We start from the raw sequence: 15,056 nt of genomic DNA, 5'->3' as shown, positions 1-15,056 counted from the left end.
TCATCAGTAAAGTGATGGAAGGTGTCATCAACAGTGCCATCAAGCGGCACTTGCTTAACAATAACCTGCTCAGTGACGGTCAGTTTGGGTTCCGCCAGGGCCACTCAGCACCTGACCTCATTACAGCCTTGGTTTAATCATGGACAAAAGAGCTGAACTGAAGAGGTGAGGTGAGAGTGACTGCCCCTGACATCAAGGCAGCATTTGACCGAGTGTGGCATCAAGGAGCCCGAGCACAACTAAGGTCAATGGGAATCAGGGGGAAAACGCTCTGCTGGTTGAAGTCATACCTAGCGCAAAGGAAGATGGCTGTGGTTGTTGGAGGTCAATCATCTCAGCTCCAGGACTTCACAGCAGGAGTTCCTCAGGGTACTGTCCTAGGCCCAACTATCTTCAGCTGCTTCATCAATGACCTTCCTTCTATCATAAGGTCAAAAGTGGGGATGTTCGCTGATGATTGCACAATGTTCAGCACCATTCGCAACTCCTCAAATACTGAAGCATTCCGTGTAGAAATGCAGCAAGACCTGGACAATATCCAGGCTTGGGCTGATAAGTGGCAAGTAACATTTGCACCACACAAGTGCCAGGAAATGACCATCTCCAACAAGAGAGAATCTAACCATCTCCCCTTGACATTCAATGGCATTACCGTTGCTGAATCCCCCACTATCAACATCTTAGGGGCTACCATTGACCAGAAACTGAACTGGAGTAGCCATATAAATACCATGGCTACAAGAGCAGGTCAGAGGCTAGGAATCCTGTGGTGAGTAACTCACCTCCTGACTCCCCAAAGCCTGTCCACCATCTACAAGGCACAAGTCAGGAGTGTAATGGAATACTCTCCACTTGCCTGGATGGGTGCAGCTCCAACAACACTCAAGAAGCTCGACCCCATCCAGAACAAAGCAGCCCGCTTGATGGGCACACCATCTACAAATATTCACTCCCTACACCACCGATGCACAGTGGCAGCAGTGTGTACCATCTACAAGATGCACTGCAGCAATGCACCAAGGCTCCTTCAACAGCACCTTCCAAACCCACGACCTCTACCACCTCGAAGGACAAGGGCAGCAGATGCATGGGAACATCACCACCTGCAAGTTCCCATCCAATTCACACACCATCCTGACTTGGAACTATATCGCCGTTCCTTCACTGTCACTGGGTCAAAATCCTGGAACTTCCTTCCTAACAGCACTGTGGGTGTACCTACCTCACATGGACTGCAGCGGTTCAAGAAGGCAGCTCACCACCACCTTCTCAAGGGCAATTAGGGATAGGCAATGAATGCTGGCCTAGCCAGTGACGCCACATCTCATGAATGAATAAAAAAAAAGGCTTGCAATGCCTTGATTTGAGAATTCGCAGCTTTGTTTTCAAAATCCCTCCACATCTCACCTTCCTATCTCTGTAATCTCCTCCAACCCCACAACCCTCTGATATGTCAGTGCTCCTCCAATTGTGGCCCCTTGTGCATCCCTGACTACCTTTGACCCACTATTGGTGGCTGTGTCTTCAGGTACTGACCCCTTAAGCTGTGGAACTCTGTCCCTAAACCTCTCAACCTCTTTCTACTCCTTGAAGTCACTCCTTAAAACATACCTTATTGACCAAGATCTTGGTCATCTGACCTAATAGCTGTTTCTCTCTCCACCCTTGATGAATGTTTCCAGCCCTATTGGTGCTGTCAATTTTATCAAATTATCTATTTTATTCCCCATTTTCCAATTCAATACTATTACGGGATCACAGCGCTGCCTCTTCTACTGCTCTACGGGACAGATACTCATCTCCCTCCCTCCCTCACTAACTCACTCGGCCTCTGGCTCCCAACATGCACCCCGGAAAGCATTCTTCCTCCTGAGAGACGCCAATAGTACCACAGGCGCAGAACCCTTAAACAAGATTATATACAGTCTGAGTCACTTTCCCACGGGTATATACAGTCAGAGTTGTTTTCCCTTGTGTATACACTGTCAGAGTTGTTGTCCCTCAAAGGTACACAGTAGGGTCTCTCTGATTGTTCTATGCCTTCTCGCTGTGATTACTCTGCACCCTCTCTCTGCAGTTACTCTGCGCTCTCTCTGCGATTACTCTACGCCCACTCTCTGCAGTTACTCTGCGTTCTCTCTGCGATTATTCTACACCCTGTCTCTAATTACTTTACACTCTGCAATTACTCTGCACCCTCTCTCCATGATTACTCCACACCCTCTCTCTGCGATTACTTAGCACCCTCTCTCCATGATTACTCCACACCCTCATGCTGTGATTACTTTGTGCCTACTCTCTGTATTTACTCTACACCCTCTCTGATTACTCTGTGCCCTCTCTCTGTGATTACTCCACACCCTCTCTCTGCGATTACTTAGCACCCTCTCTGCGCGATTACTCCACACCCTCTCTCTGCGATTACTTAGCACCCTCTCTCTGTGATTACTTCACACCCTCATGCTGTGATTACTTTGTGCCTACTCTCTGTATTTACTCTACACCCTCTCTGATTACTCTGTGCCCTCTCTCTGTGATTACTCCACACCCTCATGCTGTGATTACTCTGTGGCCACTCTCTATATTTACTCTGCACCCTCTCTGATTACTCTGTGCCTTCTCTCTGCAATTACACCCTCTCTCTGCGATTCTCTGCTCCCTCTCTCTGCGATTACTCTGCACCCACTCTCTGCGATTACTCTGCACACTCTGTGATTGCTCTACATCCTAAGTCTGCGATTACTCTGCACCCTCAATCTGCGATTATTCTGCGCCCTCTATGATTACTGTACACCCACTCTCTGTGATTACTTTGCGCCTCTCTCCATGATTACTCTACACCCTCTCTCAGCGACTACTCTATGCCCTTTCTCTGCGATTGCTCTAGGCTCTCTCTCTCTCTGTGATTACTCTACACCCTCTCTCTGTCATTATTCTACACCCTCTCTCTGTCATTATTCTACACCCTCTCTCTGTCATTATTCTACACCCTCTCTCTGTGATAACTCTGCACCTTCTGTGATAACACTATGCCCTCCCTTTGATTATTATACACCTTCCCTCAGTGATGACTCTGCGCCCTTTCTCTGTGATTACAATACAATCTTTGTAATTACTCTACACCCTCTCTCTGTGATCACTCTACACCCTCTCTCAGTGACTACTCTATACCCACTCTGCAATTATTCTACACCCTCTCTCTGTGATTACACTGTGCCTTCACTCTGTGATTACAGTACTGCCTTCCTCTGCGATTACTCTATGCCCTCCCTTTGCGATTATTCTGCGCCCTCTATGATTACTCTACACCCTCTCTCTGTGATTAGTCTGTGTCTCTCTCTGAGATTATGCTACACCCTCTGTGATTACTCTGAGCCCTCTGCAATTACACTAAACCCTCTCTCAGCGACTATTCTACACCCTCTCTCTGCAATTACTCTAAACCCTCTCTCTACGATTATTCTACATCCTCTCACTGTGATTACTCCATGCCCTCTCTCTGTGATTAGTCTATGCCCTCTCTCTGTGATTAGTCTATGCCCTTCCTTTGTGAATACTCTGCACCATCTCTCTGAAATTACTTTGCGCTTTCTGTCTGTGATTAGTCTTGTTATGGAAGTCATTCTGTTTTTCTTTGTTAAAATATTTTTTGAGAAATTTATAGTTAAACTGAATAAATGTTGGATCAGTTTTTTTCAAGCGGGTAATCAAGAGAGCACTGAAAGAACTAGTTTGGCAACAACGTTTACTGGCTGTCACCTGACTCAAGTTAAAAATAGAACTGCAACCCTGGTAGCGGAAAGATGTGGGCAGAGAAGTCAGTCGCACACCCCTTGATAGGACAAGCCCAGGAGCAGCACACCTGAGAGAGCAGCAAACTCGCAAGCGTTTGGTTGTAGTGTCAGTGTGTTTGACCTTCTGGAATGAGATAAAGTTAGCCTGCTGCTGAAGAAGTGTTAAGGAAGTTAATGCATCCTTAAACACGGGTGAGGTCCCGGAGGACTGGAGAATTGCAAATGTTGTCCCCTTGTTTAAGAAGGGTAGCAGGGATAATCCAGGTAATTATAGACCGGTGAGCCTGACGTCAGGGGTAGGGAAGCTGCTGGAGAAGATACTGAGGGATAGGATCTATTCCCATTTGGAAGAAAATGGGCTCATCAGTGATAGGCAACATGGTTTTGTGCAGGGAAGGTCATGTCTTACCAACTTAATAGAATTCTTTGAGGAAGTGACAAAGTTGATTGATGAGGGAAGGGCTGTCGATGTCATATACATGGACTTCAGTAAGGCGTTTGATAAGGTTCCCCATGGCAGGCTGATGGAGAAAATGAAGGCGCTTGGGGTCCAAGGTGTACTAGCTAGATGGATAAAGAACTGGCTGGGCAACAGGAGACAGAGAGTAGCAGTAGAAGGGAGTTTCTCAAAATGGAGACGTGTGACCAGTGGTGTTCCACAGGGATCCGTGCTGGGACCACTGTTGTTTGTGATATACATTCATGATTTGGAGGAAAGTATAGGTGGACTGATTAGCAAATTTGCAGACGACACTAAGATTGGTGGAGTAGCAGATAGTGAAGGGGACTGTCAGAGAATACAGCAGAATATAGATAGATTGGAGAGTTGGGCAGAGAAATGGCAGATGGAGTTCAATCAGGGCAAATGCGAGGTGATGCATTTTGGAAGATCCAATTCAAGAGTGAACTATACAGTAAATGGAAAAGTCCTGGGGAAAATTGATGTCCAGAGAGATTTGGGTGTTCAGGTCCACTGTTCCCTGAAGGTGGCAACGCAGGTAAATAGAGTGGTCAAGAAGGCATACGGCATGCTTTCCTTCATCGGACGGGGCATTGAGTACAAGAGTTGGCAGGTCATGTTACAGTTGTATAGGACTTTGGTTCGGCCACATTTGGAATACTGCGTACAGTTCTGGTCGCCACATTATCAAAAGGATGTGGATGCTTTGGAGAGGGTGCAGAGGAGGTTCACCAGGATGTTGCCTGGTATGGAGGGCGCTAGCTATGAAGAGAGGTTGAGCAGATTAGGATTATTTTCATTAGAAAGACGGAGGTTGAGGGGGGACCTGATTGAGGTGTACAAAATCATGAGAGGTATAGACAGGGTGGATAGCAAGAGGCTTTTTCCCAGAGTGGGGGTTTCAATTACTAGAGGACACGAGTTCAAAGTGAAAGGGGAAAAGTTTAGGGGGGATATGCGTGGAAAGTTCTTTACGCAGAGGGTGGTGGGCACCTGGAACGCATTGCCAGCGGAGGTGGTAGATGCGGGCACGATGGAGTCTTTTAAGATGTATCTAGACAGATACATGAATGGGCAGGAAGAAAAGAGATACAGAACCTTAGAAAATAGGCGACATGTTTAGAGAGAGGATCTGGATCGGCGCAGGCTTGGAGGGCCGAAGGGCCTGTTCCTGTGCTGTAATTATCTTTGTTCTTTGTTCTTTGTTGAAGGAGAGAAGACCACAACCCAGCTCGCTTTCCAGCATCTCTAAAAGACCCTGAGAAGTCCACTGTGTCAATTCATCTCATCTTCTGTCCTTGAGGAAAAGCTTGCTAGACTGATTCTCAACACCGCCTGAAAAGAACTGTTCTAAAAGATTTCAGTGACCCAGCTATGTGTACTCGGATGTTGGACTGTAGGCCAGTTTTGGAACACAACATATCTCATGTGCTGTTTTCTTCAGGAATTCAGCCCAAGTGTTTTTTTTTATCTGTAATGGAGCTCTGAACCAAAATCCCTTTTATTTTTCCAGTAAACCAGTGTATGTATGTTTTGTGTGTGTGTGTGTGTGTGTGTGTTTGAGTGTAGGGGTTAAGGTAAAAAAAGGGTACTTTAACATTTCAATCTGTGTGTTTATGCTTTACTTCATTACTAGTTAAGACTTGTTTTATAATAAACTGATAATTTTGTTGTTCATTAAAGAAACCTGGTGGTGTGTTTTATTTTGGGAAAAATAGAGTATATGATTGTATCAGTAAGTGGGGAAATTTAAATATATGTTGTGACCTGTGGAGAAGTGGAACTAGAATAATCGGTGCACTCCTCCCACCTCGGTTGTAACACTCTGCACCCCTTCTCTGTGATTATTCTGCACCCTCTCTCTGCGCCCTCTCTCTGTGATTACTCTGTTCCCTCTCTCTCTGTGATTACTCTGCGCCCTCTCTTTGTGATTACTCTGCGCCCTCTCTCTGCGATTACTCTTGTTATCTTCACCTATTGAAAAGCCCAAGTGCAACTGGGAGAACCAGCCAGAGAACAGCTAACTGCACCTGGAATATAACTAATTACCTTGCTCAATGGCATCCTGCACTTTCTCCGAATCAGCCGATAGGTAAAGGTTGGTGTGATAAGCTTTCAAATACTCGATCGGACTCTTCCCACCAGTCATGCAGAATCTTTCAACTGACAAACCTGTAGAGGAACAAATAATGGGTCAGTGAATGGCATCAGTGAGTGGGGTCAGTCAGGGAGGGGGTCAGACAGTGTGGTCAGTAGGAGGGGAGTGGGCTCAGTGAGTCATTGAGCAGGGTCAGTGGGAATTGGGGGTGACTCAGGGCAAGCCGGGGTTCTGGTGCTAGTCTGCAGGTCCTGGTAGAATTACTCACAGGCTTTGCTTTCCATGAGCCAAAAATAATTTTGTGCTTCAGAATAAAGTCACATTTATATAGCACCTTCCACAACTACCGGGCGTCTCAGAATGCTTTACAGCTAATGAAGTACTATTGAACTGTTATCACTGTTGTAATGTAGGAAACGGAGCTAATTTGTGCACAGTAAGCTCCCACAAACAGCAATGATAATCTGTTTTTGTGGTGTTGATTGAGGGATGAATATTGGCCAGGACACCAGGGAGAACTCCCCTGCTCTTCTTTGAAACAGTACTATGAGATCTTTTATGTTCACCTAAGAGGGTAGACAGGGCCTTGGTTTAACATCTCATCCGAAATACGACATCTCCGACAGTGCAGCACTCCTTCAGTACTGCATTGCAGCGTCAGCCTGGATTTTTGTGCCCAAATCCTGGATTGGAAGGATGATGGAAGCTGTCATGGCAGGGAGTTCATCTGGCATCAGTTTGTATTTGTATCATTACACCAGGACCAGGCTGTTCACACTCACCATTACACCAGGACCAGGTCGTTCACACTCACCATTACACCAGGACCAGGTCGTTCACACTCACCATTACACCAGGACCAGGCTGTTACCCCAAGACCAGGCCATTCACAATCACTGTTACCCCAAGACCAAGCCGTTCACACTTACTGTTACGCCAAGACCAGGCCGTTCACACTCACTGTTACCCCAAGACTAGGCCGTTCACACTCACTGTTACCCCAAGACCAGGCCGTTCACACTCACTGTTACCCCAAGACCAGGCCATTCACACTCACTGTTACCCCAGGACCAGGCCGTTCACAATCACTGTTACCCCAAGACCAGGCCGTTCACAATCACTGTTACCCCAAGACCAGGCCGTTCACACTCACTGTTACCCCAAGACCAGGCCGTTCACAATCACTGTTACCCCAAGACCAGGCCGTTCACACTCACTGTTACCCCAAGACCAGGCCGTTCACACTCACCGTTACCCCAAGACCAGGCCGTTCACACTCACTGTTACTCCAAGACCAGGCCGTTCACACTCACTGTTACCCCAAGACCAGGCCGTTCACACTCACCGTTACCCCAAGACCAGGCCGTTCACACTCACTGTTACCCCAAGACCAGGCCGTTCACAATCACTGTTACCCCAAGACCAGGCCGTTCACACTCACTGTTACCCCAAGACCAGGCCGTTCACACTCACTGTTACCCCAAGACCAGGCTGTTCACACTCACTGTTACCCCAAGACCAGGCTGTTCACACTCACTGTTACCCCAAGACCAGGCTGTTCACAATCACTGTTACCCCAAGACCAGGCCGTTCACAATCACTGTTACCCCAAGACCAGGCTGTTCACAATCACTGTTACCCCAAGACCAGGCCGTTCACAATCACTGTTACCCCAAGACCAGGCCGTTCACAATCACTGTTACCCCAAGACCAGGCTGTTCACACTCACTGTTACCCCAAGACCAGGCTGTTCACAATCACTGTTACCCCAAGACCAGGCCGTTCACACTCACTGTTACCCCAAGACCAGGCCGTTCACACTCACTGTTACCCCAAGACCAGGCCGTTCACACTCACCAGAAACTACAGGAATGATGGACCAATGACTGAGGGAAGCTTATTCTCATAGGAAGCTGTTACTGAGCTGTGCCATTAGTCCATCACACTCGGGGGGGTGGGGGGAGGGGGTGGTGGGGGGGTGGAGGTCAGAGTTTGTGCCCCTCTGTCACCTGCTCATCAGCTCCATTCCCTGCTTCCTGTGTCCTCTGCCTGCCCACACTCTCTGTAGCCACTTCTTTTCCTATATATTTTTGAAAAGGCTGCAACAACGTTTTGTCCCATATGCAGCCCCTTTGCTTTTAAGTGGCCACATCTCTTTAAATATTGACTGCAAGTCTTTAAGCTAAGGATCACATAATGTCCTTGTCTGGTGAGCTCCCAAATGGACAAATTTCCCATAAATAAATGCCATAGGAATAGAGGAAAATTGAACCCAAGGAGCAGGAGGAGGCCATTCAGGCCTGAGTTTCCCTCAAACCTGTTCCAGCATTATTTCAAGCAGAATCTCAACTCCATGTATCCAACTTCACTCCATATCCCCGCTTCCCTTATCTGTCAAAATTCAATTGGCCTCCATCCTCAACAGCTTTTTGGGGCAGAGAGTTCCAGATTTCCACTGCCCTTTGTGTGAAGACGTGCTTCCTGACAACAGCCCGGAACAGCTTTTCTCTAATTTTAAGATGATGCTCCCTTGTCTGGATTCCCCCACCAGAGGCAATAGTTTTCCCATATCTACCCTGTCAATTTTTTTTATCATTTTAAAAACCTCAATCAGATCACCCATCAATCTTCTTAACTTAAGGAATGCAAACCAAGTATATGCAACCGGTTTCTGTAAATAACCTTCTCTCCCTGGTGTCATTCTGGTGAATCTGTGTTGCACCAACTCCATGGCCAATAGACCCTTCCCGAGGTGTGGCGCCCAGAACTGAATGCAGTTACTCCAGATGGGGTCAAACCAAGGTTCAGTGCAACTGCAGTGTAACTTACAGCTCTTTGTCTTCCAGCTCCTTGAGATAAAGGTCAACATTCCAATAACGTTTTCATTACTTTTAGTATTGGTGTACTAGCTTTTAGTGGTTTGTGCACGCGGACACCCAAATCACTCTGTTCACCCAGAATTCCTAATCTCTCACCAGTAAGAAAATGTCCTGATTTATCTTTCGCAGATCCAAAAATGATGACTTGCCCTTCTCCACACTGAACTCTATCTGGCACAATTTTACTCACTCACTTAATGTCCATTTGTAACTTCCTGTTCTCACCTACACTACTTATTTTTTTATATTCGTTCGGGGGATTGGTTAGACCAGCATTTATTGCCCATCCTCAATTGCCCTCGACAAGGTGGTGGTGAGCTGCCTTTTTGAACCGCTGCAGTCCTTGGGGTATAGGTACACCAACAGTGCTGTTAGGAAGGGAGTTCAGGATTTTGACCCAGCGACAGTGAAGGAACGGGGATATAGTTCATGTTAATCTGTTAATTGTACATCAATGGTTTGATTATATGCAGGTGAAGGGTGTTAATTGGGGCAGTAATTGAGCACTTATAAGCAGACACTCACTGAAACTGGTGGAGGGTATTGAGTGAGAAGCTACATGTTTGTAATCCTTTTTTTCTGCACAATAAATGTGAAACTGTGTAAATATAGGCTCCAGAATTTCCTTCCATAACCAGCTTTCTGAAGTTTAACAGTTCCAAGTCAGGATGGGGGACTTGGAGGTGGTGGTGTTCCCATGCATCTGCTGCCCTTTTCCTTCCAGGTGGTAGAAGTCGTGGGTTTGGAAGGTGCTGTCTAAGGAGCCCTTGGTACATTGCTGCAGTGCATCTTGTAGATGGTACACACTGCTGCCATTGTGCGTCGGTGGTGGAGGGAGTGAATGTTTGTAGATGGGGTGCCAATCAAGCGGGCTGCTTTGTCCTGGATGGTGTCAAGCTTCTTGAGTGTTGTTGGAGCTGCACCCATCCAGGCAAGTGGAGAGTATTCCATCACACTCCTGACTTGTACCTTGTGGATGATGGACAGGCTTTGGGGAGACAGGAGGTGAGTTACTCGCCGCAAAATTCTCAGCCGCTGACCTGCTCTTGTAGCCACGGCATTTACATAGCTGGTCCAGTTCAGTTCCTGGTCAATGGTAATGGATGTTGATAGTGGGGGGATTCAGCAATCGTAATGCCATTCAATATCAAGGGGAGATGGTTAAATTCTCTCTTGTTTGAGATGATCATTGCCTGGCACTTGTGTAGTGTGAATGTTACTTGTCCAAGCCTAGATAATGTCTTGCTGCAAATGGACTTGAGCTGCTTCAGTATCTGAGGAGTCACGAATGGTGCTGAACATTGTGCAATCATCAGCGAACATCCCCATTTCTGGAAGGTCATTGATGAAGCAGCTGAAGATGGTTGGGCCGAGGACAGTACCCTGAAGACCTCCTGCAGTGATGTCCTGGGATTGTGATGATTGACCTCCAACAAACACAGCCATTGTGTTCCTTTGTGCTAGGTATGACTTCGACCAGCAGAGAGTTTTGCCTCTGATTCCCATGTATGCCAGTTTTGCCAGGGCTCCTTGATGCCATAGTCGGTCAAATGCTGCCTTGATGTCAAGGGCAGTCACTCTCACCTCACCTCTGGAGTTTAGCTCTTTTGTCCATGTTTGAACCAAGGCTGTAATGAGGTCAGAAGCTGAGTGGCCCTGATGGAACCCAAACTGAGCTTCAGTGAGCAGATTATTGCTGAACAAGTGCTGCGTAATAGCACTGTCAACAACCCCTTCGATCACTTTGCTGATGATCGGGAGCAGACTGATGGGGCAGTAATTGGCCAGGTTGGACTTGTCCTGCTTTTTGTGCACAGGACATACCTGGGCAATTTTCAACATTGTTGGGTAGATGCCAGTGTTGTAGCTGTACTGGAACAGGAGGGCTAGGGACGCGGCAAGTTCTGGAGCACAGGTCTTCAGCACGATTGCTGGAATGTTGTCAGGGTCTGTAGTCTTTACAGTATCCAGTCCCTTCAGTCGTTTCTTGATATCATGTGGAGTGAATCAGATTGACTGAAGACTGGCATCTGTGATTGAACATAGAGCATAGTACAGCACAGTACAGGCCCTTCGGCCCACGATATTATGCCGACCCTTTAACCTACTCTAAGATCAAACTACCTACATACCCTTCATTCTACTATCATCCATGTACCTATCCAAGAGTCGCTTAAATGTCCCTAATGTATCTGCCTCAAATCTAAATCGGGGGACATAATCACTGACCAACGCAAACAGATGGACCGCTGGGTTGAGCACTACCTAGAACTGTACTCCAGGGAGAATGCTGTCACTGAGACTGCCCTCAATGCAGCCCAGCCTCTACCAGTCATGGATGAGCTGGACATACAGCCAACCAAATCGGAACTCAGTGATGCCATTGATTCCCTAGCCAGCGGAAAAGCCCCTGGGAAGGACAGCATTACCCCTGAAATAATCAAGAATGCCAAGCCTGCTATACTCTCAGCACTACATGAACTGCTATGCCTGTGCTGGGACGAGGGAGCAGTACCCCAGGACATGCGCGATGCCAACATCATCACCCTCTATAAAAACAAAGGTGACCGCGGTGACTGCAACAACTACCGTGGAATCTCCCTGCTCAGCATAGTGGGGAAAGTCTTTGCTCGAGTCGCTCTGAACAGGCTCCAGAAGCTGGCCGAGCGCGTCTACCCTGAGGCACAGTGTGGCTTTCGTGCAGAGAGATCGACTATTGACATGCTGTTCTCCCTTCGTCAGATACAGGAGAAATGCCGTGAACAACAGATGCCCCTCTACATTGCTTTCATTGATCTCACCAAAGCCTTTGACCTCGTCAGCAGACGTGGTCTCTTCAGACTACTAGAAAAGATCGGATGTCCACCAAAGCTACTAAGTATCATCACCTCATTCCATGACAATATGAAAGGCACAATTCAACATGGTGGCTCCTCATCAGAGCCCTTTCCTATCCTGAGTGGTGTGAAACAGGGCTGTGTTCTCGCACCCACACTTTTTGGGATTTTCTTCTCCCTGCTGCTTTCACATGCGTTCAAATCCTCTGAAGAAGGAATTTTCCTCCACACAAGATCAGGGGGCAGGTTGTTCAACCTTGCCCGTCTAAGAGCGAAGTCCAAAGTACGGAAAGTCCTCATCAGAGAACTCCTCTTTGCTGACGATGCTGCTTTAACATCTCACACTGAAGAATGCCTGCAGAGTCTCATCGACAGGTTTGCGTCTGCCTGCAATGAATTTGGCCTAACCATCAGCCTCAAGAAAACGAACATCATGGGGCAGGATGTCAGAAATGCTCCATCCATCAATATTGGCGACCACGCTCTGGAAGTGGTTCAAGAGTTCACCTACCTAGGCTCAACTATCACCAGTAACCTGTCTCTAGATGCAGAAATCAACAAGCGCATGGGTAAGGCTTCCACTGCTATGTCCAGACTGGCCAAGAGAGTGTGAGAAAATGGCGCACTGACACGGAACACAAAAGTCCGAGTGTATCAGGCCTGTGTCCTCAGTACCTTGCTCTACGGCAGCGAGGCCTGGACAACGTATGCCAGCCAAGAGCGACGTCTCAATTCATTCCATCTTCGCTGCCTTCGGAGAATACTTGGCATCAGGTGGCAGGACTATATCTCCAACACAGAAGTCCTTGAAGCGGCCAACACCCCCAGCTTATACACACTACTGAGTCAGCGGCGCTTGAGATGGCTTGGCCATGTGAGCCGCATGGAAGATGGCAGGATCCCCAAAGACACATTGTACAGCGAGCTCGCCACTGGTATCAGACCCACCGGCCGTCCATGTCTCCGTTATAAAGACGTCTGCAAACGCGACATGAAATCGTGTGACATTGATCACAAGTCGTGGGAGTCAGTTGCCAGCATTCGCCAGACCTGGCGGGCAGCCATAAAGACAGGGCTAAATTGTGGCGAGTCGAAGAGACTTAGTAGTTGGCAGGAAAAAAGACAGAGGCGCAAGGGGAGAGCCAACTGTGCAACAGCCCCAACAAACAAATTTCTCTGCAGCACCTGTGGAAGAGCCTGTCACTCCAGAATTGGCCTTTATAGCCACTCCAGGCGCTGCTTCACAAACCACTGACCACCTCCAGGCGCGTATCCATTGTCTCTCGAGATAAGGAGGCCCAAAGAAGATCTGCTTCTACTACCACCGCTGGCAGTGCATTCCACGCACCCACCACTCTCTGTGTAAAGAACCGACCTCTGACATCTCCCCAAAACCTTCCTCCAATCACCTTAAAATTATGTCCCCTGGTGATAGCCCTTTCCGCCCTGGGAAAAAGTCTCTGCCTATCCACTCTATCTATGCCTCTCATCATTTTGTACACCTCTATCAAGTCACCTCTCATCCTTCTTCGCTCCAATGAGAAAAGCCCTAGCTCCCTCAACCTTTCTTCCTCCAGTCCAGGCAACATCCTGGTAAATCTCCTCTGCACCCTCTCTAAAGCTTCCACATCCTTCCTATAATGAGGCGACCAGAACTGAACACAATATTCCAAGTGTGGTCTAACCAGGGCTTTATAGAGCTGCAGCATAACCTCGCAGCTCTTAAACTCAATCCCCCGTTAATGAAAGCCAACACACCATACGCTTTCTTAACAACCCTATCAACTTGGGTGGCAACTTTGAGCGATCTATGGACGTGGTCCCCAAGATCCCTCTGTTCCTCCACACTGCCAAGAATCCTGTCTTTAAGCCTGTATTCTGCATTCAAATTCGACCTTCCAAAATGAATCACTTCACACTTTTCCAGGTTGATCTCCATCTGCCACTTCTCAGCCCAGCTCTGCATCCTGTCAATGTCCCGTTGCAACCTACAACAACCCTCCACACTATCCACAACTCCAGCAACCTTTGTGTCATCGGCAAAATTACTAACCCAGCCTTCCACTTCCTCATCCAAGTCATTTATAAAAATCACAAAGAGCAGAGGTCCCAGAACAGATCCCTGTGGAACACCACTGGTCACCGAGCTCCAGGCTGAATACTTTTCATCTACTACCACCCTCTGTCTTCTATGGGCCAGCCAATTCTGTATCCAGACAGACAAATTTCCCTCTATCCCATGCCTCTTTACTTTCTGAATGAGCCTACCATGGGGAACCTTATCAAACGCCTTGCTAAAATCCAGATACACCACATCCACTGCTCTTCCTTCATCAATGTGTTTTGTCACATCCTCAAAGAATTCAATAAGGTTGTGAGGCATGACCTGCCCCTCACAAAGCCATGCTGACTATCTCTAATCAAACTATGCTTTTCCAAATAATCATAAATCCTGTCTCCCAGAATCCTCTCCAATAATTTGCCCACCACCGATGTAAGACTGTAATTCCCAGGGTTATCCCTATTCCCTTTCTTGAACAAGGGAATAACATTTGCCACCCTCCAATCATCTGGTACTACTCCAGTGGACAGTGAGGACGCAAAGATCATCGCCAAAGGCGCGGCAATCTCTTCCCTCGCTTCCCGTAATAACCTTGGGTATATCCCGTCTGGCTCCGGGGACTTATCTATCCTCATGTCTTTCAAAATTTCCAGCACATCCTCCTTCTTAACATCAACCTGTTCGAGCATATCAGCCTGTTTCACGCTGTCCTCGCAAACGACAAGGTCCCTCTCACTAGTGAATACTGAAGCAAAGTATTCATTTAGGACCTCCCCTACCTCATCCGACTCCAGGCACAAGTTCCCCCCACTATCCCTGATCGGCCCTACCCTCACTCTGACCATCCTCTTGTTCCTCACATAAGTGTAGAACACCTTGGGATTTTCCTTAATCCTACCCGCCAAGACTTTTTCATGTCCCCTTCT

At 47.5% G+C, this 15,056-nt stretch overlaps 1 protein-coding gene and 1 long non-coding RNA gene across 2 annotated transcripts in view; one reads left to right on the top strand and one right to left on the bottom strand.

Moving 5' to 3' along the window:
• Positions 1-5,868, top strand: part of LOC137347061 (uncharacterized) — a 33,938-nt gene extending 28,070 nt beyond the window's left edge. The window contains exon 3 of the long non-coding RNA XR_010968851.1: positions 5,466-5,868. This is a non-coding gene — a long non-coding RNA (uncharacterized lncRNA). The remainder of the gene's footprint in view (positions 1-5,465) is intronic.
• Positions 1-15,056, bottom strand: part of LOC137346933 (cytosolic 5'-nucleotidase 1A-like) — a 163,383-nt gene that overhangs the window by 34,973 nt on the left and 113,354 nt on the right. Inside the window, exon 7 of the mRNA XM_068010888.1 lies at positions 6,304-6,426. Within this exon, the coding sequence (XP_067866989.1) occupies positions 6,304-6,426 (123 nt within the window). The remainder of the gene's footprint in view (positions 1-6,303; positions 6,427-15,056) is intronic.

This window comes from Heterodontus francisci, chromosome 31 (assembly GCF_036365525.1).
Source record: "Heterodontus francisci isolate sHetFra1 chromosome 31, sHetFra1.hap1, whole genome shotgun sequence".
Classification (NCBI taxonomy): Eukaryota; Metazoa; Chordata; class Chondrichthyes; order Heterodontiformes; family Heterodontidae; genus Heterodontus; species Heterodontus francisci.
This window is presented reverse-complemented; position numbering and strand designations above follow the sequence as displayed.